General features: G+C 40.5%; 1 protein-coding gene across 3 annotated transcripts in view; it reads right to left on the reverse strand.

Moving 5' to 3' along the window:
- TBXAS1 (thromboxane A synthase 1) overlaps nucleotides 1–26458 on the reverse strand; it is a 230748-nt gene that overhangs the window by 132414 nt on the left and 71876 nt on the right. For 2 of the 3 annotated variants that reach the window (XM_039708347.1, XM_039708348.1), the window contains one exon: nucleotides 16174–16226. The exons of the other annotated variant lie outside the window; for it this stretch is intronic. In XM_039708347.1, the coding sequence (XP_039564281.1) occupies nucleotides 16174–16226 (53 nt within the window). The remainder of the gene's footprint in view (nucleotides 1–16173; nucleotides 16227–26458) is intronic. 3 annotated transcript variants of the gene reach the window in all.

Consider the following 26458-nt stretch of genomic DNA (forward strand, 5'->3'; position numbering starts at 1 on the left):
CTCCAGGAGCCCCATATCCTAATTTGACAGGAGATATTCATACATAGAAATCTTATTCTTTGCTTGTAGAGCCTACAATTTAAATAACCTGAAGTGACAGTGGGGAAAACAAACAGCTTCCATTTTCCATCTGAGGGACTGCAGGACAGTCAGGTATAGAGGAGTTGGGAATTGCCAGCAACCACCTTTATTTTTTTCTGTTGACACCCTGTGGAAACAGAGCTTCTCAGCAGGTATGTACACCTGGAAATTGCATGCCAGATTTCTTTGGGAAGGCTGGGAACTAACTCCTGTGCCATTTGTTCTGCATCCTAGGCTGTGACTCTAGTCAGCAAGGTGCTTCCCTGGACTATTTTTATAAAGCACTCACAAGTTGAGTATCTCCAGATTAGAGAACCATGAAACACCTATTAACACTTAAGAGAAGAAAAACCAAAAAAATAAAAGCACCCCAAAACAGATGAAATTACGCACATGGAAATGAAGCCCCAGTAGCACTGAGAAGTCTCAGGCACAGAATAAAGTTTCAAATCACAACTCTACCAACACAGACACACAGCCCTCATCCAGAGACTAATCCAACCCATTGTGTAAATTCATGAAAAAAAGAAAAAAAGAGGCATGGCCACACTCATTTCTATTTAAGAATAAATTGTTCTTAATTTGCTTTTTCAATGAACTACATTTATTTCCATGTTGTGAAAGCTTTAAAAGAAGCTCACAGGACTATTAATTGAATTCCTAGAGGCATTAAAAACATCATGTAACATAAAATCCTTGCTCACACACACTTCCTGTGCTGCTCTGTATGGTTATTCATCTAACTCTTTGTCCACACACCTGGGATTAAAAATGCTATCTTCTACATACCAAGAACCTCTATAACTTCTCAAACTTGCACCTTGCCAAAAGGCCTCTGCTTTCTGACACACTTAAGGAAGTATCAAAAAGAAGGAAGAATATTCCAGGATTATTTATCTTCTCCCCACCACTAAAAACACAGCTATTTTTAAAGGAGTTCCTCACTCATCAGGTGTAGTAAGAGACCTGTGGTATGAAAGTATTATATTTAATGTTGACAACAAAGAGAAGGAGGGCTGATTGAGGTCATTATAATGTACAGAGTTGGTAGAATTTTGCAAGTAATTTATACCAGGGTGCAAATGAAATCTGTTTCTGAGCATCACTAACCCCAGGGTTTAGCAACTTGGGGGTGTCACACACATTTACTAATCCCTTCCCCCGACCAAGTGAGCAGTGCAGGAGACACAGGCTCTGTATGGCTGTGTTAATTCATTCATGAAATGAAGTAGATGACATTTACCCACAGATAAGAAATGACAGAGCTTAAATTAAGCTCACAAAGTGCCACGAAGAGGAAAAAAAAAAAACCCCACTTCTGAATTATACAAGCATATTCGGCAATCTATATCCATTTGGTTTTTGGAGGCAATCTGAGTCCAGACCTAAGCACAAATACAAAAACTCAAGCCCACATTCCGGGGCTGGGGAGAGAAGCAGCCAAAGGGATGGACAGGGACAGCAATTGTTTCTTTTCTCTGTTCAGGTGGGCTGCAGCAGAAGCTGGGTTCCAGGGCAGTGCAGAGCCACAGGGCTGTGGGCCCTGCTCCTCCACAGCCGGGGAGCTGCCACTTCCCAGTGCTGGCAGGGGTTATTTTTATCCTGCCAACTGGGCTAAGATGATTGCCACTGCCACCGCCGCTCCGCGTGCTCGCATCACACCGCTAGCGCTGATTAGCTACATCAGTATCCCACTTCATTAATGCCAAATAAAAGCTGCAAATAAGGCACTGCTTTCACAGGATGCTACTGAAAATGAGAAGCACTGTGATATTAATAAGAAACCAGTCACTGCTCCCGCGTGGGTGCATGCTATTGTGACTGGGTGACGCTGAAAGACCTCACAGCTCTTCACCTCAGCAAGAGTGCCAGCACAACGTTTCTAAACCTTTTCCCATGGTGCTTCCCATCAAGTTGGGCTGTATTAGTCTGTGTTTTGTTACTTCTGTTTAGACTGTGGTATTTTCAGCAGAGCTTGTTTTGTCTGCGCTCGCTAAAGCGCACTCTGCCTGGCTGGCCTCATGTGGCGGTGCAGCGGCGTTTCCTGCGGGTTTCAGCAGATTTCTGTGCCTGGCCCTTCTGGGGCTTTTCGAGGTGCAGCGTGAGAACAGCCTCATCTCTTGCTCTTTGCACCTAATTCACTACTAAACTACTCCTTTGCCATGCCTTGAGGGAAAAAACATTAGGTTACTTTTTCCAGAACACTGGATTATTATTTCTAGGGAAGGCTACCTCTGGAAGATAGCAAACTTTCTGTGTCTCCAAACTTTACTTGCTACTATGAACACAGTGTTCATCTGTATGGACTTGTATGAGCCTATTATTTATATTCAACAGTGCTACCTATTTTTACAGTGGAATGAAAAGAAAAAACAAGATGGCTGAGGAGGGTAAGCAGACAATGTTACTTAGTCCAAGCAAGGGTAACCATTTTCTTTTTTTTTTTTTCTTCTTTCCCCTCCCCATGTAAGGAAGGGATGGGGATCTGCTGAATGCTTATCCTGATTTCTAGTTAGGAGCTCTAAACAGCTTCCTCTGACAGACAAGTAAGCAATTTCTAGGAAACAACAGGCAGCATTACCCTGGCAGGGCTAAAGCCATTTCAGACAAGATAAATGGAGACAGAGCAGCACACTTGCAGAAGATGAGGGATACGGCTGTGATGCTACATTGAGTAACATGGCTGAGAGAACATGTGGAGGAGGGGAATGCAATGCAGGGCTGCTTTCTAGCAAAGTATGGGGGACCTATCTGAACTCACATCCGTGGAGCCAAGGAGGATCCTGTGTCCCAGAAAACAGGGGAGAATGTGTGTGTCGCAGGGCAGGATCCAAGAAAAATTTGGGGACAGGAGGCAAAAGGAGAGCATATGTGTGACCATACAGAGAAAATGAAATGGGAAGGCGGTCAAAAGATTTAAATATAGTTTGTGATACTACAACATCACAAGATACAGCAGGTGATAAAGCAGATTGACTATGATAAAAGCAGAAGTGTAATAAAGTTTATAATTACACACCCATCACTAAACTTCATATAAGCAAACATTCCAGGGTGACTAAAACAAAACCCTTGCAATCTGACTGCCGCCTCTCAAAGCCTTTCGGACCATGATAAAATTGAAGTTTGTGTTATTTTTCCTCCCTGAGACCTGACATCAGGGTACACAGAAAAGCCATCCATAACTATCCCTTTCTGCAAGCTTCATCTCATGTATGCTTTACTTATCATGATCAGAACTCAAGTGTGACTGGAGTTCTTCACTTCTCCAGTTTTGTGAGAAAACTTAGCCACTTCAGCCCTGGAGGAAAGAAAAGGCTCTCAGGAAAATACATGTCCTCATACATATCTTCAAAAGCAGCATTCAGAAGAGAGACATTCAAAATCAGTAGATTTTGAATCTACTGATAAAACAATCAGTTTCTGCTTGTTTTAATTCTGCACTTTATCTTTCATTTCTTTATAGGCAAGGCAGCTCATCTGCCTCCTGTAAATAGGATCAGCAGTGGTGGACAAAACAATATTTTATTTTTTAATGTATCTGAAATAAACATGTACATAATTTTAATTCTGTCTACTCCTTTTTAATGGCATTTTGATCTTAAATCAATGAGAGAGTTACATTATATAGTACACCCTCCCTCTTAATACCTTTGCTCTGCTTATGTCAATACAGATGCATGCATCTCTGAAATAATACTGTCTTGATATTAGAATATTTTAATTTTTCAGTAATAGATAGAACTCAATAGACTGGTTTGTTTTGGGGTTTTTTGCATCATGAACATAGCATGATGGAATGAGTATTGAAATTCATGCAACAGAGCACCTTGAAGAATAAGAAGTGACACTTTGACTTGATCATGGTTACTAGCCTGAAAATATCTGAAGTTTAAGCAAGTGAAATCGGGGTTTCATAAGTGGGAAGCCACGAGCCACTCATTCATTTGGATTGTGTGCAATAAAGACACAGATCTCAGCCAACAATGGACAGCCTCACTCAGGGAAGGAAAGGCTTGTCAGACAAGCCATGAGGGGGACAGTCACTGGACTTGCTTTTCTTGCACAATCTGCCTAAAAAAAAAATATGTCTAAACAAAGGAAAAAAAGATAGTAACCACCTACTGAGCTCTTGGGAATGTACTTTTTTATGCTACAGCATACAAAATGCACACAGGAAAGATTAATTTTTTTTACCTATAGCAGCCTGTACTTTTTCTATACATTCTCAAGATAAACACACACACAAACCCATTTATTTTGTTAATGCATTATTAAATGTACACTAATAAAAGTAATTTCCCAATGCTTGATGCATTTATCATGAAACCACTAGCAGAATTCTTTACAATAAAAATGCTAGCAGTACACACAGCCAACTTAAATTATCAAGGGAAATGGGTAATATCTGACCACGCAGAAACATTAGAAAGCAAGGTTTTGTTATAGGATAGAAGGAGAAAAATAGATATATTTTCTTACAGAAAAATTGCAATGATAAAATTATTTTTAATAGAACAATGCTACAGCTCCAGGAAATTTTCCTGAACCAATTCAATCTGTGTTCTGCAGGACTTTAAAAGCCCATTAAAAATAACCGTGATAAATTTCCTAACCTCTTTCAGTGCACCACACAGAAGACAAAGGAAACTGCAATTCAACAAAGATAGAAAAGAAAGAAAATAACAGAAAATCCTGATAGCTTGTGTATCAGCAGTAACATCCTCACTAACAACAATGAGCAAATCTGTACCACAAAGGACAAGAAGAGCAGGAATGATGTATACAGCTGACAATGGCACTCCAAAGTAACGACTTCCAGGAAAATCTGCTGTTACAAATGGACAATGTGCTGCTGAGAGGTAGTTGAGTCACGGCTTTCATAACATGGCAAATTATTTCAGCCTAAGAATGGATGTACCAAACCCCAGGGTGTATATGGCTCTGGCAAGCCAACTATGGGGATTACATCCTACAAACAGCTAATATGCTCACCTGGTTTAAATTATTAAACTCACTAAAATCCATGCAGGTTCAGGGATTTTTTTTCCCCATATTTAATGTGTAGTCACAAGATATAGATCATGTTTCAAACTGTAATACTAGTGAGAGCAGTGCCTAGTTGACCTATTTTCTATTTACCATGTTCTACATATCATCAGTTGTAACAAACACTTCCTTTTCTGCTCTCTTCTTTGTGGTGGGAGAAAGGGGTCAGTTGCATAACAAACAGCATATACATCACTTTAGAATGAAACAACCCAAATCCCTGGGGATGGAATAGTAGATGTAGCCCTCTCTCCCACAGCCATATCCTTTCACCTTCATTGGCAAGTCCTGTTCACCCACTCCTTCTGCTGACCCCCAGCAAATCACACTGACACTGCACTGCACATGTGTGAGCTCTCTTCACAGCTGCACCAAACAGCTGTTCCAGGCCCACATCTGGCTGCCTGGGGAAATGAATGAGAAGTAGACTCAAGAATTTCTCCTCTCTGCCTCAGTTAGAGCTGCTTGGCTAGAGACCACAGGATTCTCATAGACCTGCTTCATTTTTGAGTCCATGTCACCATTCTGCCTTGCTGTGCTACTCCCCAAACCCTCTGGATCTCTGGAGTCTGCTAGAGCAGTTTCCTAGAACCCCTGTCTCCAAACAGTACAAACAGTTCCATGTACATGAAACACCACTAGTCATGATTAAGATTTCTGAGAGCAGTTCTGAAAAAAAACAGCATTCCTAATTGCTCAAAATTTATTTAGAAAAGGGGTGGAAAACAGTAGATTTGAAGACAGACCAATGTAAACACCTCATGTTCCTTCTAAATATAAATGTATTGGGCCAATTTCAAGCAACTTGATCCTCATGCAATGACAGAGGTATAGCAGAGGTACAACCCCCTGAATCTATTCATAACCCCTATAAACAAAGCACAAAAAAAATGCAAGCACAATCCACAACTGTAGGATGAGCCATCATTGAAGTAAATATATTGATCTATCAAAAATGATTGAAGACTGACAATAAAAGGGTTGTAAATTCTTAGAAGAAAGAGAAAGCAAAAAGCACAAAACCAACCCACTAAAAAACTCCCACCTACATTCACAGGGAAAAATAGACTGGAACAATAAAACACAATGGCAGTGCCTGTACATCTTTGATAGCTGCCCCTCCCAAAAGCTGGAACAATCCTGCTATAAACCAAGCAAATGAAAATGTAAATGCATGAGCAATCGTCTGGGGGATCAGATGCTTCGTGTCCTGTAGGCAAAGAAGGAAGAGGGAAAAGGTAGGAAAGCATGAGAAGGCACCACTTTTAATATCTGCAATTATTGATTATGCTCTTCTCACCTGGAGCCTTTTATATCCAGCAGAAATATTCCAGTATTTAGGCAATGCTGCCTGCATGGCAGGGTCAGTACTGCCAGCAACACCCCTTGTCCTCTGACCTCAGTGTAATCTGCTGCTTCCACTCCTCTGGCAGCAGGGACAGCCTGTGGATTTCAGAGGTGCCAGTCTCTGGAACTGCAAGTACAGCTGCCTGCAGAAATCCAGTATCCAAAATGGTCAGCCCAGAAGAGGCAAAGACTGGGAAATACCCTGAGTGCAATGCCCAGAGCAGTCCCATGGGCAGGTATAAACACAGTGGTGTATCAAAGGGGTCTGCTTCAAGGCTTACAAATTGTGTAGTTGTTTAAATATTTTGCTAAGGAAATGAACAGAATGAAAATTACTGTATTTTCACAAACTTCTGTTCTTCACTGATGAGAATCCAAGGTATTAGTTACAAGACAAAAGCAAATAAAATGCCAGTGAGAGAGGAGAAAATATAGGTCTGTAGTAAGAATAAGTTTAAGTATTTCAAATATTAATCTTCCCATTTTGTAATATATATCTCTATTTCAAAAATAAAAATTTAAATTATTTTAATGGAATTTAATATTTAAAAACTAACGCCTTTCCATGTGATGTCACATTACCATCTGACCTACTTTAACATTTGTCTCTGTACTGCACTTGGAGACCTACTTTCTCTGTCTCCTGCCCCAAACATCGCTCATTTCCTACTGCCCTAAATGGACAGCTGGTGAACATATAAAATTGTTCGGCTGCTTTGGTAACATTTTACTTTGGCCCTTCACACAAAGTGTTTCATAAGATGTTCCATACAATAAAAGGTCCCAAAGAACCAAGATCCTCTCATAATGTCACTTTGAAAGACTCTGCAGCAAATCCCCAGTGTCCTTGCCAAGACCTTTTTTCAATAAAATAGATTCCAACATTGACAGAAAAGCTTGGATTATTGCTGAGTGATAAAACGTCTGCTGCTAGACCTTACAGAGTCAGAACATTGCTCCCAACTCACTCCTTTTTCTGTAAACTACTTTAAGAGGTCTGGGTATGTCTTCAGATTTGCTGTACAAAACCTGATTTTTTTTAGTAGGTACCATCATCCAGAAACTTAAGTTATATAACATGAGAAAGACCTAAGCATTGGGTCAAGATCTTCAAACAGTCATGACTCTATGCCTGAAATGAAGCTGTGCTGAAGTAAACAGCAGCTTGAAGGTCCAGACCACTATTTTCAGGCTTGTTTGCATGGGGCAGAGAAGAGATTCTGGGACAAGACAAGATTTTAATCTTAATAAAGTCAGACTAGAAAAAACTCCTATGGGAGTGTACCCCAGTAATTGCTGGAGGAATGGTCAGTCTTTTCCCTGATGCAGTGACTGTCTTTGCAGAGCTGATGTGTCTCTGCAAGGGCGGTTTCCTTGACATCACGACAGCTTTTTTAATTACCTGTAGAATTTTATTGGTATGACTAAAACAAATCCAAGACCAGCCTTCAGGTTTAGCCACTAAATTTACTGGAGGGAAAGAAGGATTCACAATCCCCAGATTAATGGTGGCTCAGCTCATCCCATGCTCCCCAAGATAGGAAAAAAAGAATGAACATAGTAACAGCTGAAAACAACTTCTTCCTCTGCAGTGGGGTATAGTTTTGCCTATTGCCTGATGAAATCATACCCAGTTCAGTGCCAGCAGGTCTGACATAAAGCAGACTCTCCAGGAAAAGAAAAGAGGTAGTCAAGAGAGAAAAAGGGTTATTTTAGGATGGTGCCAAACCAACAAAGAAAAAGGAGATATTTTGTTCCCCTTTCTACTAATAAAATGTAGTAGACTAAAATTGATCCCCAGACTAATAACGCAGAGGGAAAAACTAAAACCTATATATGACAAAACAATAAAAAAGAAATTAAGAGATTTATGGAATTACATAAAATTCTTGAAATGACGTTAAAATTGTCAGGTCATGTTACTGTTTTCAATTCAACATGGATAAGAAAAACAGGGAAGAAAAAAAATCAGAGCAGGGAGGAAAGACAGCATAGAGCTAAAGACAATGGAGAGAAGTAAGAGAAAGAAAAACCCAGAGCAAACATTTAGGGGATCAGGGAAGGAAGTATGAAAAACATAAACACAGAGCCTACAAGTCAAGGTCATGGATGGCAAAAACCAAACCCAGAACAAACCCCAACAAAGTGGAGGCACCAATTGAACAACATTGAAGGCAGCACTTGATAGGAAACACCTCTGTAGATACCTGGCAAAGTGTAGTCATCCTCACAAAGGAAAATACTACTTACTATTTTTAAGAAACTAAGTAACAGACATCCCAAATCCGTTCTTCTGGAATGCTTTGTTAGCCTAAGGGGCAGAGGTCTTGTCTAAGGGCTCCCCAGCATGGGCAGAGAGGGTCTAACCAGCACCTGCATCCTGGGGCTCCTAGCTGGTGGCATGAGTAAGGGACGGAGCCATGGGTGCTCTGGCCTGTGCTAGGCTTGCAGACAACAGGAACATCCAACAGCCTGCTGGTCTGCACTTTCTGCTCTGGGTCCTTCTCCAGACCCAGCATGGGATCTGTGGAAAAGGGAAATCCCTTTTGCCCAGTGCTTCTCACAGCACAGTCACAATACAGTAACAAGCTGCTTTTGGATTTCTTTGGGCTTTCTTTTCCCAGAAAAAAAGGAAAACTGGCTTTAGGGAGTGACCTGGAGAGGCAGTAATTTGACTCTCCTGTGAAGTGACCAAGGCAGGCAGGAGAAGTTAAAATTGATCTGCTTCAGAGGCTGCCAAGAAAGGGGACACACACACGTTGGGAGGCATAATGCATTTGCCTCCCCCTACATATAGTGAGGGGAAATTATTCAATAAATGCATTAAAAAATTACCATGCACGACACTGGGAACACCAGTTCATAATCAGATACATTGCGAGTGAAGTCACATTAATAGCTACTGAACATTGCATATTGCATGTATCTGCCTTAGGTTTGCATCAATACTTCTGGAGTGCTGTAGGAAATTCTAATGAAAGCATTTAATATGCACAACAAAATCTACAACGCTGCTGTTTTCCCATACTTTCTAGGACTGATATATTGAAATAATGCCTCAGATTTTTCAGTCTTTTAGAAGCTCTCCACCTGCTTATTTGCAAATAGTGGAAAAGGGTGGGGGGGAATTACAAGGTGGACTTTTCAGCTTGTTAAAACATTGAACAAATACAGGCTCCAGTAGATAATGAAGGTGGTAGAGCAATGTGAAATTGTGTCTAAGGAACTAGTTTTTGTAACTCAGAATATTTCCTCCCCCTTCCTTGAATGAGGATAACACATTGTGGTATGCAGGTGTAACATGGTAAGAAGAAGCAATCTGTTCAGCAGTTTCATTCCCTTTAAAACTATCATTTTAACCATTAATTAGCAAAGAAGCAGGCAGCAGAGATCAAAGATCACCTGTGCTGTATATTAGCTGTAAAACACTCCTCAGGCAGCACATTTTCAAAAGAAGCTTCACTTTTCAAATAATCTTAGGATGAAGCTCACCAGGACTATGTTTAAATAGCTAAATGCTGCACAGTACCATCATGCACGGAACCAAAAGGAAACACTTCTGCAGGAGGAAATGGAGGTGAAACCTTCTCCTAGCCAAGGCTATATGCACACACATAAAAGCAGACCAAGATTTAATCAGGTTCCTCAGATGCTTAGATATGGTACAAGGGCCTGCTCCTGCTCCCTCTGTCAGTCTTAGGAGCTAACAGAGTTTTGGACAATCTCTCAGAGCTGTTCCATGTCTGGCAAAATCTGTCAGTGAAGCCACACCAAGCAGGAGATGCTCCTCTACACAAACCTCCATTTGCTGGAGCTATGATCCCAGCAGTTTGCACACCCCATGAGCACAGAACAAGCATCAGGAACGTGGTGCAGGTGACAGGCAGTGCCCTTTGTTGCCTTGCCAAGAGCACATAAAATGCTGTCTGTCTCACATGGTTGGATTTCATACCCTTTTTCCAGAGGTGTAAAAGATTACATCAGGTCTTTGACTACACTGGCTTAAACAGCTGCAGTAGAGTCACAGAGGGATTGGATGGAGGAAACTTGGGGAGAAGCACAACAGTGAGCACATGCCTGCAGCTCAGCCACCCCAGGGCAGCATCTGCAGCCTCAGAGAGGAGTGGGAGAGCCTTGCACACAAAAGAGACTACCACTTCACCAAAGGTTTAGATCCCAATGGCTTTTCCTGCCCTGAGGGCTTGAACTGCAAAATTTTGATGGGCTTTTGAGTTCTGTCTGTGAATACACAGAACACAAACGTCCCTGGACCTTCCTGGGGCTATGGTACCAAATCAAGAACCATCACAGAGTACACAAGCTCAAGTTGCACAGTTCTCATGGGAGGTCACAGTCCACAGAGCAGATTTGTCCATGGCTGTGAGGTGCTCATTAAAAAATACCTTTGACATTACTAGTACACTAGGTATCAATTTGCAATGTTCCAGAGACCTAAGTACATTTGAAACATGCCAGAATTAAACTGGTCAACTAATTTACTGTAAATTTTGCCAGTAATCTGCAGCCCACAGATCTGTGTATACAGAACGTAAAATACTCCAATAGTGGTCAAGGAGCCACAAAAACAATTCCACCTGTAACAGTGACACAGATTCCAGCTCTCAGAACAGCATGGTGTGCCATCTTTTGGGCAAGTCTTCAGGCATCAGTCCCACAGAAGGCTATGTTTTCAGGACCAATTAACTTTAGAGACAAGAGGGGAAATTGGTGATGATATACCCAAAGGAAACTCACAAGACTTGTTCTGGCAGCTTGATTTAACCACTGGAGCCAACTATAACCAATACCTGATTACGTTTACTGTGGGAATTCAGATGGAGATGTAGCATTGTACCATGAATTCTGCCCTGGAGTTTCTGCCAGGAGTATTGTTGGGTTTCAGTTCTTTTTTGAAAAACAGTTTTCAAAAAATAGGTTACTATTTACAAATTCTCATTGTGATTAAATGAAAGACTCCTGAAAGTTTAACTTTAAAACATTAAGATTGTCCTATTGTTGTGCCCATTCATTTAATAATATTTTCCATTTCAGAGGGAATGGCTAACATATTTCATGAAGAGCAACTAAATTGTCTACATGCAAAGTGCTATGAAAATAGAGGGTGGAGACGGAGAGGAATATTTTTCTTCCCATTAACTTCTTCCAGGTACAATAGAACTAGGAGTTTATGTGTACCAACAGCACTAAAAATATTTTTAAGGCACAAATGCAATTGGTTTTTTATGGCCCTGATTCAGCAAGGTAGACAGACTTCTGGTTAACTGGAAGTATGTTGAGCAATACCATTGACTTTAATGTGATTACTCATGTACTCAAAGTTAGGGGTTCTGCTGTACTGTACAATTTACGGGTAGTTAATGGAAGAAAGAGATAACTCTAACCCACATCAGCAATTCTGGGGCTGGTCAACAATCTTATAGAGTCAAAGAACCTTATCATAACACATAAAGGAGAAAGCAGTGAGAAGAAAATAAATCTTGATGAAATATGAAAGACCTGACATCAGCCAAAAAATATACTGCTCTTTAAGAAAACAAAAATCCAGGCAAGTGAGGCTACCAAAATTCCCTGTCAGGTTACATGGGTAACAGAGATTATGAGGAGCTACAAAACAGCAACAGGAAGCTTGTTTTTCCCTATCGCTGTCCAGGTATGATTTCCTCTAGCTGAAATATAAAAAGTAAATTCTTTGAAATATCAAAATAAAGGAAGTACCCCAAGAGAGGTAGTAAGATACGACTTTTTCATAAAACTGAGTTATTTCTTTCCATGAGCCTTCAGAAACAAAGATGGGAATACTTTCCCTGGAATCACTTTTTCCACAGAAAGCAGAATGAGGCTAGAAATAGAGGGCTTAAAAAACTTTGTGACATTAAAATAGCAATAAAGACATTGTTTCTTCAGTTAAATTCAGCCCATGATGGACATCAGCTGCTCCCTGCAGGAGGAGATTAACCTACTGCCCACCCCCCCCCCCCCCCCAACCAGGGCAAAAGAGGAAATCAAACAGGATACGATTTTTTTATAAAACTGAGTTATTTCTTTCCATGAGCCTTCAGAAACAAAGATGGGAATACTTTCCCTGGAATCACTTTTTCCACAGAAAGCAGAATGAGGCTAGAAATAGAGGGCTTAAAAAACTTTGTGACATTAAAATAGCAATAAAGACATTGTTTCTTCAGTTAAATTCAGCCCATGATGGACATCAGCTGCTCCCTGCAGGAGGAGATCCTGCCCTATCTCCCTTAGGTTTGTCCCAAGGTATTTGATGACAGCAGAAGGAAGAAAAAGGCTTCAAGTAAAGTTCCACATGCCCAAATCCCAGAAATGCACATCCCCTATTCTAACCACAAAAAGGGAAAGCCCCAAGCCCCCCCAGTGACAAACCAGAGCTTCTACTACAGACATCTTGAGACTTCTCACAGCAGGCTGAAGTTGAATGTCCAAGTCAAGGCAGAGTAAGAATAGGGTTTAACCTGCTGCAAGCTATTTCAGATGCAAAACAACACGAAGAAAGAGTGTCACCCCACAAACGGCACTGAATTCTAACCTGTTCTCACTGTTTGGCTATACACAGTGAGGTCTGTGTTATGATCTCTTACATTCTTCCCCATGTCCAAATACATTGCTACAGTCGAAGACAGAGTAAGTTCCTTCATCCCAGAGCAATCAACTGACCACTTGGGGCTGAGTTATATTTTCTGCAATCACTGGTAGTATGTTGTTGGGCCAAGAATATATTACTTATTTTGGCAGATTTCTTTTACTCCAATTCTTTTCTGTAAAGCCATAATGACACAATTGCAGCAGAGCAGTCAAATGCATATTAAGTGCATATAGAAAGCAAAACTAACTTGCTCTCACATTGTAGAAGTTGCTTTTCTGATTCCATAAAATGTGTTGTCCCTCTTTATTTCTCTATCTACTTTTATCACCTATTTCCAATCAGTAGCTATCAACCTACCATTGAAATGGAACAATTGGTGGAGGTAAGAATAAAGTAACATACCATCAATAGTCATCCAAAAAATGAGTGGTGCAAATACTGATTTCCACAGCAAACAGGGTTACTCTCCTGCAGAACTCTTCTGTGAATAGGGGAATATTCAAGGCATATCTTATTAAGTATTGGTACACTGTTTTCCAAATAGTATTGTTTTCAACTTCATTTTTGTTATGGAGAAATAGCACACATATTTTAGACAAAGCATTTTTATAGAGGGTACTCCAAATTATAGCTAAATCAAAGATTTCCACTGATGCAGGACCTCTTCAAAAGTCATGTCAGTGGCTTAGATTACCCTGTGGAATAAAAATGCTCCATCTCTGCTTTTGCACCAAACCAGAGCTGTTTGTTTCTGCCTTGGCCTCCATCTTGGGCCACCTCTGTATGAAAACAAACAGTTTTCACAGCACAAACTCACAACTGATGACTATTTGCATTGTCTGTCTTTATAAAATATCAGTACCATCACCTTTCCTTTGGATATGCACACAGGAGCGAAGGGAAAAAAAAGCTTTTGTGACCTACAAAAGCCTTACTTGAAATAATTCTCTCCGACTTGAGGCCTTTTGGAATGGAAGGGATATATTGTTTTGACTTGATTAAAGCTGAAAAGTTGATTTGACATCCTGTTGTCAAGGAAACCAATTCACACACAAAAGAAAACAGTTGTGATGGTATCATTCAGACTATTCAAGTGACCTTAGGAAGAAAAAAAGGCTTCAGTTCCAAAGATTTGTATTCAACTCACTGCACCACTGTAGAAATAAAGATCATTGCTCTTTATGCTTATTGGAAAGCAGTTTTCAATCTGGGAAAAGAAAAATGGCACATCTTCTTCCATCTGCCAGATCCAATACTTTGCTGGGAATATACACATAAACACACCTACCATTTATTTGCCTGTTTCAAAGAACCACAGAAAGAATCACACTGAAGACTCACAGGGAAGGAGAATGAATTTCTTTAATTGACAGGACTGTGATAAATACCCCCTGACACATGCCCCACCTATTGAACAGCAGCTTGCAAGCCAGGTTTTAAAACATCCTACTTCAGCTGCAAATAGACCTTACCTCAAACACAGCATTGTTTGCATCCAGCTTTGTTTTCCTGGGAGATATGAAAAAACAGCAATTTTTCCTGCCAGCCTCCTAGATCCCTCACAAATTGAGTTTTCCATGCATGCATAAATTAAGTATACCTCTGCTCACTCTTCCTACCTAGAGAATCCCAGAGTCAGAACTATCCCTGGCTGACCACCACCACCATCATCCAGCTTTGCAGTCCATGCAAGTCTCACAGAGGTTTCATTCCCTAACAGCCTGTAAGTAGATTGCAGAAATGATACTTTCTATCTGCTCACACACTGTAATTATACATCTCTTTCTCCAATGACATAGCCTTGCCTGGCTGAGTGAGACAGATGACTAAATAGCAACTTGTTCCAAATTCAGCTTAGGAAAAAAAATAAGCATGATATTAATAAGGAGGGAAGTATACTGAGGAATAAATGCCAGTGTTCTTACATTATTGTCATTTAAGGGCATCACACCAAAGGTCACAGAGATAATAAGCCTCAGTCACTTTCCATTTGTTACACAACATACAAATTGCCACAGCATTAATGAATATCTTTTCCCATTCCTGGCCAGCCAAGACACTGCATTATTTCCTTCTAGACAAGTACCTAACCCTTGGAATTCATTATTTCCATCACTTCTTGCAGCATTTTGTCCTGAGGGCTGAGCATAAATGCCACAAGGTGGCTGTGACTGAAGCATCAAATGCCTGAGCTTCTTTCTGCTAGAGCTTTTTTACTGGGAGAGCATGAAGAGCTCATTGGTATCTTTTGTAATCAAAGATGTATACACACAGACATTCATATGTGCTCTCTTACAAGTATCTTAAACTCCTTGCAGACCATGGGAAAAAAAATTGACATTTTCATAATTTGTGGATATTGCCTGATACATATATATTGAAATAATAGTTATGCTACAAACACCAACTGACCACAACAATAGAAGATACCATGGGATAACTGCATTTCCACTTAAAATGATGACAACTGGAAAGTTAGTAGTTCTTGGAACAGAAATGACATTCATGGAAATGTGGAAGGGCTTCTATGAAGGGATATACTGCTTAAACCCTCTTTACTTCTAACAAACTGCTAAGATAGCACAGCTGAGCTATAGAGAGAGGAATGCCTCATTTCTAATCTGTACTTCATTGTATTTTAAGTTTAGGAATTTTGCATAAATATAGATAGCAACAGCTGAAGCAAATTCATACTATTTCATAAACTGAGGGGTTTTTAAGATGACAAATTATTATTTCCACTGTTCACTGTAAGCATAAAGAATATGCAGATGAAAAGAGAATATTGAAGGCTGGTAGCTTTGTACAGTTCTGAAAAGGACTGAACTTTATGTGCATAATTAAAATAAGAGAGAGAAAAATGAAGTCCAATCCCAAATGCTGAACTAAACTAAGCCAAGAGTATTTGCTGCATGTAATCAAACCACCTCCATCTCTGTCCCCCAAAGTGAAACACTGCACTCTGCATTTTGATCAATATCTTATCTCGGTATTTTCTCCTCTCCCACCCAACAAACTCAAAGAGCAAGAGCCAGAAAGAAGAAAGCTGACAGCACTTCTAAGCTTACCCACAAACAGGTCCATATTCTTTTATGAGTTTTGTGTGGTTTTCCCAAAAACCCTGTAAGAAACAAAAAAATAAAACAGTATTTTAGAGAAGTGCTTAGCAGAAGCTGTATTACACACTGTTTCTACCACTCACACAAAGCTTTGAACCTCAGCCAGGAGAACCATGGTATTAACTCATAAAACACCTTTCTAATATTGTCCTTATGTGACAAACAGAATCCAGAAAGGATGGCTGGAAAAACAAATCCCAAACCCAAAAAAGATCTGGACAGCTATGAAACATGTTTTCATCAAAGTTTTATTCTCCAAAATTTGTTACTATTTTGTGATTTATTATTTTTAAACTAACTTCATCATTTTGGTCCTGACTCAGTTTTTTTTCAGATATGCATATGGATGGAAAACTAAGAGAGAAATTAATAAGAGGATAAGTATATGACTTATTACACAAAAGGGAAGCACAGGTAATATGGCAAGGTCATCTTGCTTGGTTTTAGTCATGTTATTAAAAAAAACCCCAAACCTGCCAAGTCAGAGTTTAGCACAAGGCTGTCAGCTGGTACATTCTGCAGAATAGTAAGCAGATTTCTTTTTTAAATTTTAACTATTTTTACTGTCTTTCATTTTCATAATTGAAGAAAATTCATATCCATTTATCCAAATAAACCTGTCACTATACTCAATTGTTAGTGTCTTAAATGAATTCAAATTGATCAATCTAAAGAAGGTGTGCAAAGTATATCCCTGAAAATGCACGATAAAAAAATCTGTTTTAATGAAACTGCAATATTTGAGCACCGTGCTCCATTGTGTTTGCAACTTGTCTATGGAAAAAGTAACCCATTTGATTGCATTAATCTGCATTTATATTAACGGAAGACACTATCATGATCTATTTTCATTCTTAAGAGAAAATTCACTAAAAAAATAGAATACTTATGTCTCATATTGAATCTTTCTTGTTTTTTACAACATACCACAGAATATTGTCTAGAACCATACAACTGCTGTAAATACATCTACTGCTGACATGAATAAACAAGCCCATGTAATCTGTGTATGCTTTGAGAGTATTTTGCCACACTAAGCAAAAGAAAATCTGGTAACCAAAAGTAATTACCTGACTTAACACCCTTGGGTGCTAACTTATTGTCCAAATTAGCAAAGCACTTGCCACCACCTACAGTCCTCCTCTCATAGAGGAAAACTAATCTCCCTCAATTTTTTTTCTTATAGTACAGTTGTGATTATTTTTTTCTTTTTTCTTTTTTTTTTTTTTAAATCCTGGACTTGCAATACTTCCAATCTGCAGGACAATATGTCCCCAGTTTAAGGCAAGAACTCTAAGATCTCCTTTAGCTACAAAAACCACGGGATGATGTATAAGAAAACATGCTAAAATTATGAGAGAGGTGGATTAGATGACAGCCTGAGGAGAATGCATATTGCCTGAAAATAATATATATTCTCCCCTGAAAAATTCTTCACTACTAAGGTAAGCAGAAAAGCCTCACACATTAGCACAGGGAAGCTAAGGTGGACAAAGCCTTTGTAACACCACAAATAGAGACAGATAACTCAAAAAGGTTTTTGCCTGCAGACACCGTGGTAGGGGAAAAGGCACATACACACTCACACCGACCTGCATTTTTGCTACAGAGATACTGCAGCGTGCAATTGCTATGATTTCAGCGCTATAAAGGCTGATGCACGGGGGAATCCCGGGGTCAGGTTCTGCAGGGGGCAGTTTCAGGCTCAGCCCAGGGCAGACCCTGACCGCAGTGCCAGGAGAGCATCCCCAGGCTGCACAAACCCAGCTGACACCTCCAGCCACGCAGGGCACAGCCCCACCAGGGTGCAAAGTGCTGCTGTATCACTGCACTGCTTGGGCAGGGCTGAGGGATCTCTCCCTCAGTCCTGTGGGGCCAAATCAGGTCTGATCTCAAGCCTGCTTCCCTCCCAGGCTGAGCCTTCAGCAAGGACACCCACACTGCAGCCTGAGCCCTGCCTGCTCACTGTGCTTTGGATTGCAAGCACGCACATAGGTATTGCACTTGCTGTACCCACCAGCTGCATTCCAGTGAGCCAGCAGGATATTAACATTTTCAAGAAGCCTAGGCTTTAAATGATTCAGTGAAAAAGCCTTCCAGAAAGCCAGCTTCTTGGAAGAACTGCTTCTGGCTTGCTACATTAGGGGGGGTCAGGCAGAACACATTTCAAATCAGATCTGTTAACCAGTAACTGGTTTTCCACCTCTAGGACTCCTAAATAATTGCACTGGCTTAAAATTAACCACACTTAATTTTTTCTTTCCTGAAGTGAGAACTACTAGCCTGCAGGATGGGGGAAGAGATGGAGTTGAAAAGCACCTGGGAAAGACCATGAGAAAGCATCCTCAGGAGTAAAAGAAGCCTTAATTCTCTACACTCCAGGACACTCTCTCATGCCATGCAGCACTCCACAACACATATTCACCACTACCAGCCTGCACTGTTCACCCCTGGGACTCAGTGCTCTCCTGGCCTCCTTCAGGGCCTGGGAAGCCTGGTAGCAGGTCTTGTGGCAGCAGGACTGGGAAAGGGAAGCCAATCACATATTCACCACTACCAGCCTCCACTGTTCACCCCTGGGACTCAGTGCTGTCCTGGCCTCCTTCAGGGCCTGGTAAGCCTGGTATGGTAGCAGGTCTTGTGGCAGCAGGACTGGGAAAGGGAAGCCAACAGCACACACAGGACCCCATGGAGCTGTGGTGGCTGGACTGTAAACAGGGCAGAGAGCACGTGCATCTGTCCCTTACACACCACGGTGTGCCTTTCAGGTGCAGGAAGCTGGAACCATAAAAAGGCCCCTGTGTTTGCTCTTGATAGCCACAAGGAAAGCCAATGAACCTGCATGGCCTCAGAGTGAGGGGATATGCCACATCCACACAGCTCTGCCAGTTTTGCAGCACCATCCCCAAACACAGCCTGCAGTAGACAGGTACCCAGAAAACGTTCTCACCTTCTCCCAAGTCAAGCACAGCAAGCCTCATAAATGCTTTTGGTAACTTATTTACACTGGCTGAGTTTGGTTTGCTTCAACCAGTTGTTGCAGACTTGTCCATGTTTTATAATCGCACTTCTACTTAGTACCTATGACATAACCAAGCACCTGCTCACAATCAGCTGCTGTTTTACAAGAAAATGGGAGTAGAGACCACCTATCTTTGCTTTCTTTCCTCATATTTATCTACTGGGTGATCTGCAGTCAAACTCAGAAATGGTACCTGCTGACTTGTACCCAGCGGCTTTAACGTCCCTAAACCAGGAATTATAGCAAAGTATCATGGGGATTAGGAAAAGAATAATCAGGGGGAAATGGATATATATGTATTCTGGGTTTTTTTAAAAAACAGAAGGAAACAGAAAAGCAAAACCACTCAGTATTATAGTATGACACCATGTGCATCAGGAAGAACTGTTATGCATTAAACACTCAGTAGTAAAAATTAAAAGCATAGTTAGCAATGATGTTCCAATTTAAAAAAAAAAAAAAATCACTTAGGGTTTTCTTTGCTTGGTAGCTGCAGAAGACAAGCTATCATCATCAACTCAGAAAATGGTTAGGCCAGGGGGACCTGACACATGTGGTCCATACAGTGAGGTACCAGCCTGAGGACAGTCCATCATCAAACAGGATAATTCAGGAGTAGGAAAAGCTTCTTCCCCTGAAGAAAGCATATTTTACAGCATCTGGTATACCATGGAAACAGCAGTTCAAGTGGTCTGACTGCTGCACACCCAGAAGGTTCTTTGTGTACATATCTGGCGGTTGCCTCCCTGCAGGGAATTTGCATTCTCCCCTTCCTCTGAGTGTGTATCATCGGCTGCATCTGTGGATAGAACCACTCACAAGGCCAAATCCTGCTCTCAGGGATGCAGGCACAAATGCCACGGAAGAGAACAAGGTTTGGGTCTGCATCAGACAAAGCAAAGTCTGGGCACTGCCAACCATTTTTCTTGAGATACCGACTGTTGAAGATTCAGCTTGAGCTGCATACATGAAAGGGCTGAAATAACTCAAGTATCCCCTCTCCTTTTTTCCAATGGATTCTGCCACTCCAAGGCAGATACTTCAGCAATTTCCTCCTCATTGCATATTCACCTTGCTAGTTCTTCACAGCAAGGAAAAAATCTGCGGCAATGTCATCTTTCCTCCTGGCTGAAAATGGTTGTAGGCACCAAGCCAAAGTTTTCAGAAAGAGACAGTATTTCAGAGAGAAGCTATATATTTTGATTTTTGGGGTGTTTAACATGAGGCATATCCAACCTATTCCTTTAGTTGCTCAATACCTGCAGATCTCATGGCTACAAATGGAAAATGACTCAGATTGTATGGCAGATGCTTTGAACATTTCAGCTTACTGCAGGTGGAAAACAAATTATGTGGTTTATGAACTTCACTTTGCTCCTTCAGGGTCATGAGATAAAATGGTTTGAAGAGAGCCACAAAGCTGGGATCCAGCAGATGCCTGCTCCTGACAATAACTCAAAATCTGGACTCCAAAAGAGGTCCTGGAGAATGCAATGAGGGTAGCCCTTGAATTTTGCGGTGTACTGAATGCCACAAAAGCTACTGAGCTCTGAGGAGATGGATGTGATGAGCCCATCAAAATTCCCTGCAAGTGGGAAACATCGCCCATGCACAAACAGCCAAGGGAAAAAGGCTTCTTTTGTTGCTCCATTCTGAAAACTATCAGATATTATCTGATGTCAGTCACTTTACAAAGACACCCTGGATTAAAACTTGTGACTCAGAAGCCAAAGATGCCACATCCCATAACTAGTCCCATATATGCTCCACCTTTTATTACCCTATATCAGATGTGATATTAATAACCACAGCACCATTGTTCAAGTGCACAACTCATATCAAGAGATTAAAAAAATCTATACAGTTATTTATGGTACATAATGACAATAAATATTTTTGCATCAGATTTTTAACATTCAATGGGCTTTCACACATCTTTTTTCCTTAGACCACCTGAAAAAGAAAATTGCTAATAACCTAGTACCCAAAATGATTTTTTTAACACAAGCTAACATTTAATTAAAGTAACCTTGTATCAGTCTGCAGCCCTCTTTGAAGGAATGACCCCAGACTGTACATCAGCTCCAGTAATAATCCTAGTGAAATCACTAGGATGCCAGCAGACAAGAGGAGGAACACAGCATGAACTTCTAAGCAGCCTGATTCTGAGCTATGTACATAGTTTGTTTCCTTTGATCATTACTGTTAATGGTTGTCCTCTGTGTGTAATTTGGTTTAATTTATGTGTGTGTCATTTCAGATTTTAAAAAACACATATAGCCCTTCTAAATTTATTAAAGGCAGCCTTCGTACCCTTAATAGTTATTAAGAGAGGTTAGTGTTATGTAATTAAGTTAATCTCATCTGTAAAGGCTAATTAACTGAACACTAATTGAATCTGCATATGAAAATTTGGACAATGTGTTCTCATTACACAATTTTAAAAAAATTACCTGAGCTAAATACCAAACAAATTGTAAATTTCTTTCCTTCTACCTTTTCAGATCTTTAATAAAAATTAAATGGGCAGGTTATTTCTGTGTGCTGCATTAGTCCTTGTTGTCCTTAACAAAGAGCTGTTATTTCACTTCAGTGAAACAGCTTTAGTCTCTCCCTGAAACATGGCTATTTCCCCTCTTGCATGAGCTTTTCCTTTCCCCCTCTGCCCTTTCCCCATGCCTTTCATTGCCCTCTTCTTCTGTCACCTCTCCTCCTCAGAGAGGACAAAGGCTCTTAGGTTCAAGTCATATCACACAAAGGATAAGAAGGCATCCAGGAATCACCTTAACCATATCACAAAAAGGATCAGATGCATAATACAATTCAGCCATGTCCATTTAGCACCCCAGTTAAAGCCACCTTGGCAGCTTTGGCAGGGCACTATCTTTTTGCCCCCCAAAGACCACTCAATAGTGCAGCACTCATCTCATCCTTCTCCACCTTGGTCTGCCAGCATTACAAAAGCATGGCATGTTTTGGAGCCTTTTCTGAGGTTTGTCTTTTTTTGAGACATTTACTGTTTAAACCACTCAAGTTTCCAAATGGGAATTAAGAAAAGCACATCATCTTTTCTGGTGTTTGCCGTTTCTCCCCATTAACCAGGTTAATGGCTGATTCTAATAGGCTGGTAACTGAAGAGTTGGAAGGAGGGGGAGACAAGGAAGCAAACACACAGTGGAAAGCCTGACCTCAATAGCATGCAAGATTTCTCAGCGCGTGGGATCCTGAGTCCTCAGATTTTCCTCACAAAACCCACCATATATCTTTAACATCACAGCTAAAAGCACTGCCCAATGGATGGCTGGATGGAGCAGCTCCAGCCAGTTGACAGTCCCTCAGGCGCCCCATGGCAGCCCACTTCACAGCAAATACCTAATGGAAAGAGGGTCACATGAATGGAAAATGGGATATACTGCTTTTTATCTATCTTAGGAAAATAACATATTTTCTAGGTGAGGGAACAATGAAAGATGCACACAGATTTCAGTAATGCATTTGGTCTGGTGGCTGGGGAACTACTGTCACACCCAAAAGAATGAAAATCAGGATAAAAAAACCAAAAACTTAAACATCAAAGCTGTAGGGAACTCAATATGAATGGAGTATAAAGAGAAGGTACAGCCAGGAAAGGAGGAAATCCACAGTACTCTCAAGGGTCAATCCTAGGACAAACCTTGTTCAGTGTTTGGAGGACTGAGTTTGGCACAAAAGGGAGTCAGGCTTCAGTGAAGTACATGGTTCTGAATAGACAGATCCAGTTCTTCTGGTATGACAATCTCAGTCTCTCTGCTTGCTGAGAAAAGGGTGACCTGAAGAACCTGAACAACTGCAACAGAGAAGAGTCTTTAGTTGAAAGCAAAGCTTTATGCCCTTAGAGACTATCATAACTCCAAGAATTTCTGCAGTAGCAGGTGAATGCTTGAAAATAAGACAGAAGTGTAGAACCTGGATGGACACATTAACCATAAGATAAAGATGATGGAAAATGTATGATGGAAAAAAGTATGATGGAAACTGCAGATGTAGAGTATCTGGGATAGGCTTTCTCTGGAATGCTGCATGTAAATTTGATGAGCTGCCACATTCAAAAGGAATTAATTAAAAATGGAACAACTGGAGAAAAGGGTTACAAGGATCTTTGGGGAATAGAAGGCCTTTCTTACAAGTCATAATTAGGAGAGTCCATTTTAGCCAACCAAAGGTTCGTTTTAGAAGACCAAAGGGAGGAGACATGCTTGCTGTCTAGAACTGTACTGGGAGGAACCACCAGGGAGAGAAAAAAAATCTATTTAATGTAAAGGTCTACATTACTAAAAGATCAAAGTCTTATAAACTGGCTGTGGATAAATGTTGCTTGAAATTAGATAAAAATTATTGACTATTGAAGTTGAAAGATTTTAGAAGCCTTTTAGTCAGAACAGTGGGAACAGGAACCAAGATGTAAATACTTATAAAAATGAAGGGTAGGATGAATAACCCAGGTTCATCTACACCAGCCCCTCAAGGAGATCTACAGTCACTTTTAGAATAAGAGGGACTCTTCTCATGGAAAAGATATACTACACTTTCACATGTGCACACTGCATTCACACTTCTAGTTGACTCAACTTTCCAACTCATTCTCATATAGATATAGTCTCATACATTAATTTGGCATACTGCAATGAGATTCTCGCTTTCTTTTTGTCTCTTTTTTCAATCTCATTTCACTTTAGATACTTCATTTCCTCAACATCTCTGGGCTGTAAATGCCAATCTGTCACAGGTGGGGAGTTGGAAGTACACAAGATTAAGCAATTTTCTAAATGCCACACAAGAAGTCAATGGTAGAACCAGAGACAAGCAGAAGGTTTCACAATCCTCCTCCTTGGTAGCTTACAAAAACATTCCTTCTCCGCCACAGAAACACAGACAGCATATGAGAAAGGAATATCAACAAATTTGATATGTTTCTGAGCTTTCAGACATATCACATGCCTGAGGCTTTGAAGAAGGGCATGAGGAAAAGAAGCATATACGCACGGCTAACTCTAAAATGCTTTAAGTAGAAGGAGGTTTCTTCTTCACCCAACTATTATCTTAAGATTGAATTACTCTTATAGTATGCATAGCTACAAATGTAATTAGTCATAAAATGATCCAGACCCTCAAATTATTCCAGCTGCTGTATTTGATTGTCTGATTATTGCTATGATGAATTCTCCAGTCTGATTACACTGGCTAGAATAGTATTTCTTTTTATCTATTTGAAAGTTACCTGCTGTTAGCTTAGACCTTGTTTATATCCACTATAGAGATATAATTGCAAACTTACTATTTTTACTAGGACTATTGTCTAGATAACACTTACCCCTGCTAGGCCCTTATTTTACTTCATAGTAAATGTCACAGATGACACCTATTCAGGCTTCTAGGAACCTTTGTCCAAACCAGAAAACATGTCATTATGAAGACACATACAAAGAGAATTACAATTTATTCAATGTGTGCTCATGAAAGGCTCCATATGAGGTCTTACAGACTCACTGCAGCTTCTGATCCTTTGATAAACATATATTTATAATAAGTCAAGAAACTAGAAAAAAAATAGAAAGGAGCAATGGATTTATTTCTTTTTTACTAAAGTATGTAATTTCCACTAAATGTCTTCTAAGTTGTCTTCCTTCCAAACCGAGTGCAATTCTCTCCTACACAATCTCTATTTACATGTAATTCCACTGGATCGCTAACCACCTTTGCTGCCTTAACATTACTGCATCCTCAAATTACAACAGGAAAGCAGGGAATTACAGTGCTCTCTATAGGAGGGAGTTCATTGTACAATAGAGGACCACTGTAATGTGGATTTTCACTCTGAGCTCAATGTCTCAGATGGATTAGCATAAGCATTCAGCACATCTCACTAACGGTGAATGAACTTTATTAGCTTTATTTGCTGGCCTTCCTTAAGAGAAGTAAAACAGTCATTGCATAATTTGAAAAAATGGAAACAAGTTCTTGTAGGACTTACAGACATAATAGCTAAATCTAAGGAAAACAAAGATTTGGGGAGTACTCTGACAACACAGCAACACACAACACAGTTTCCGGGGGCAATAAAGTGGCATTCTAAGAAATGAGAGTTCATTTCTTTCCCAAGAAAGGAAAGCAGGGACTCCTTTCTCCAAGAAGCTATTCCCTTCAGAAGAGTGTCTCCCCTTCCTTCTCAGACCTATCAACAGCAGATTCCTTTAGACCATGAAAAAGTAATTTTAAAGGATAAAATATATTAACCAAACCCATTGTGGAAAAGTCTGTCTTGGGTGCCACAGAGTGCAAGCAGACTTTGAAATAAGCGTTGGAAAAATTACACATCCATGTGCAAATCTTGCACCTTCACCTACAGAATTAGGATGACAATGATTAAGCTTTCTTTTCTGATACAAACTCCGGGCCATCTCATACTGCTTACAAGAGCCTAGGTGGGCACTGTTTAGGTGGGTTTCAAGAAAACCTCATCTATGGGACATGAGATTACTCATTGAGTGAGCAATATCTTGGCCTCCTCAGAGACATTCCTCTCATATAGTACTAGGGGTCTCTGCCATTGTTTATGAACTGTTTATAAAAACCATGCCACCCAATTTTCTGTGACCACCAAACTTAAAACTATGAAACATACACTTAAAATAATCATAAATTCAGCTCTCAAATTTTGATCTTCTGTTGTGGTGGTGCTGACACAGAACAGTATCCAAACCAAAGCAAGACAGCATGCAGAGTCCTGCATCAAGGGAAGAGACCTGGAAAAATCACTACATGTGACAGACATTAATCATGCCACTTTATGCATTACTGAAAGATACCAGGACTATTTCTGTATTTTAACATGGCCAGACAAGCTCGGCTTCCTCTTGCCTAATTCCCACCGTGTATGGATGCAGCTCTCAAGCACGAAAAGAGAAAAACATCCCCACAGATTGTAGTGGCCTCTGATGGAGAGCAGAGCATGCTGCTATCTGCAGCAGGGACAGGCCAGGCATAGGCATGACAGGTCCCTTTTGCTCCCATCTATCACATGGCACCTCTGTAAAAGCCACAAGGTTAAGGACAGACATGTCAGCTTGACACACACAAGGCTTGAGGCATGCCCATACATTCAGCAGGGCAGGAGGGGGAATGTGTGTGCAGAGCAACATCTTCAGCCTAGCCATGGGAGCAAACACTCCCAGT

This window comes from Passer montanus, unplaced genomic scaffold (assembly GCF_014805655.1).
Source record: "Passer montanus isolate IOZ18808 unplaced genomic scaffold, ASM1480565v1 scaffold20, whole genome shotgun sequence".
Lineage (NCBI taxonomy): Eukaryota > Metazoa > Chordata > Aves > Passeriformes > Passeridae > Passer > Passer montanus.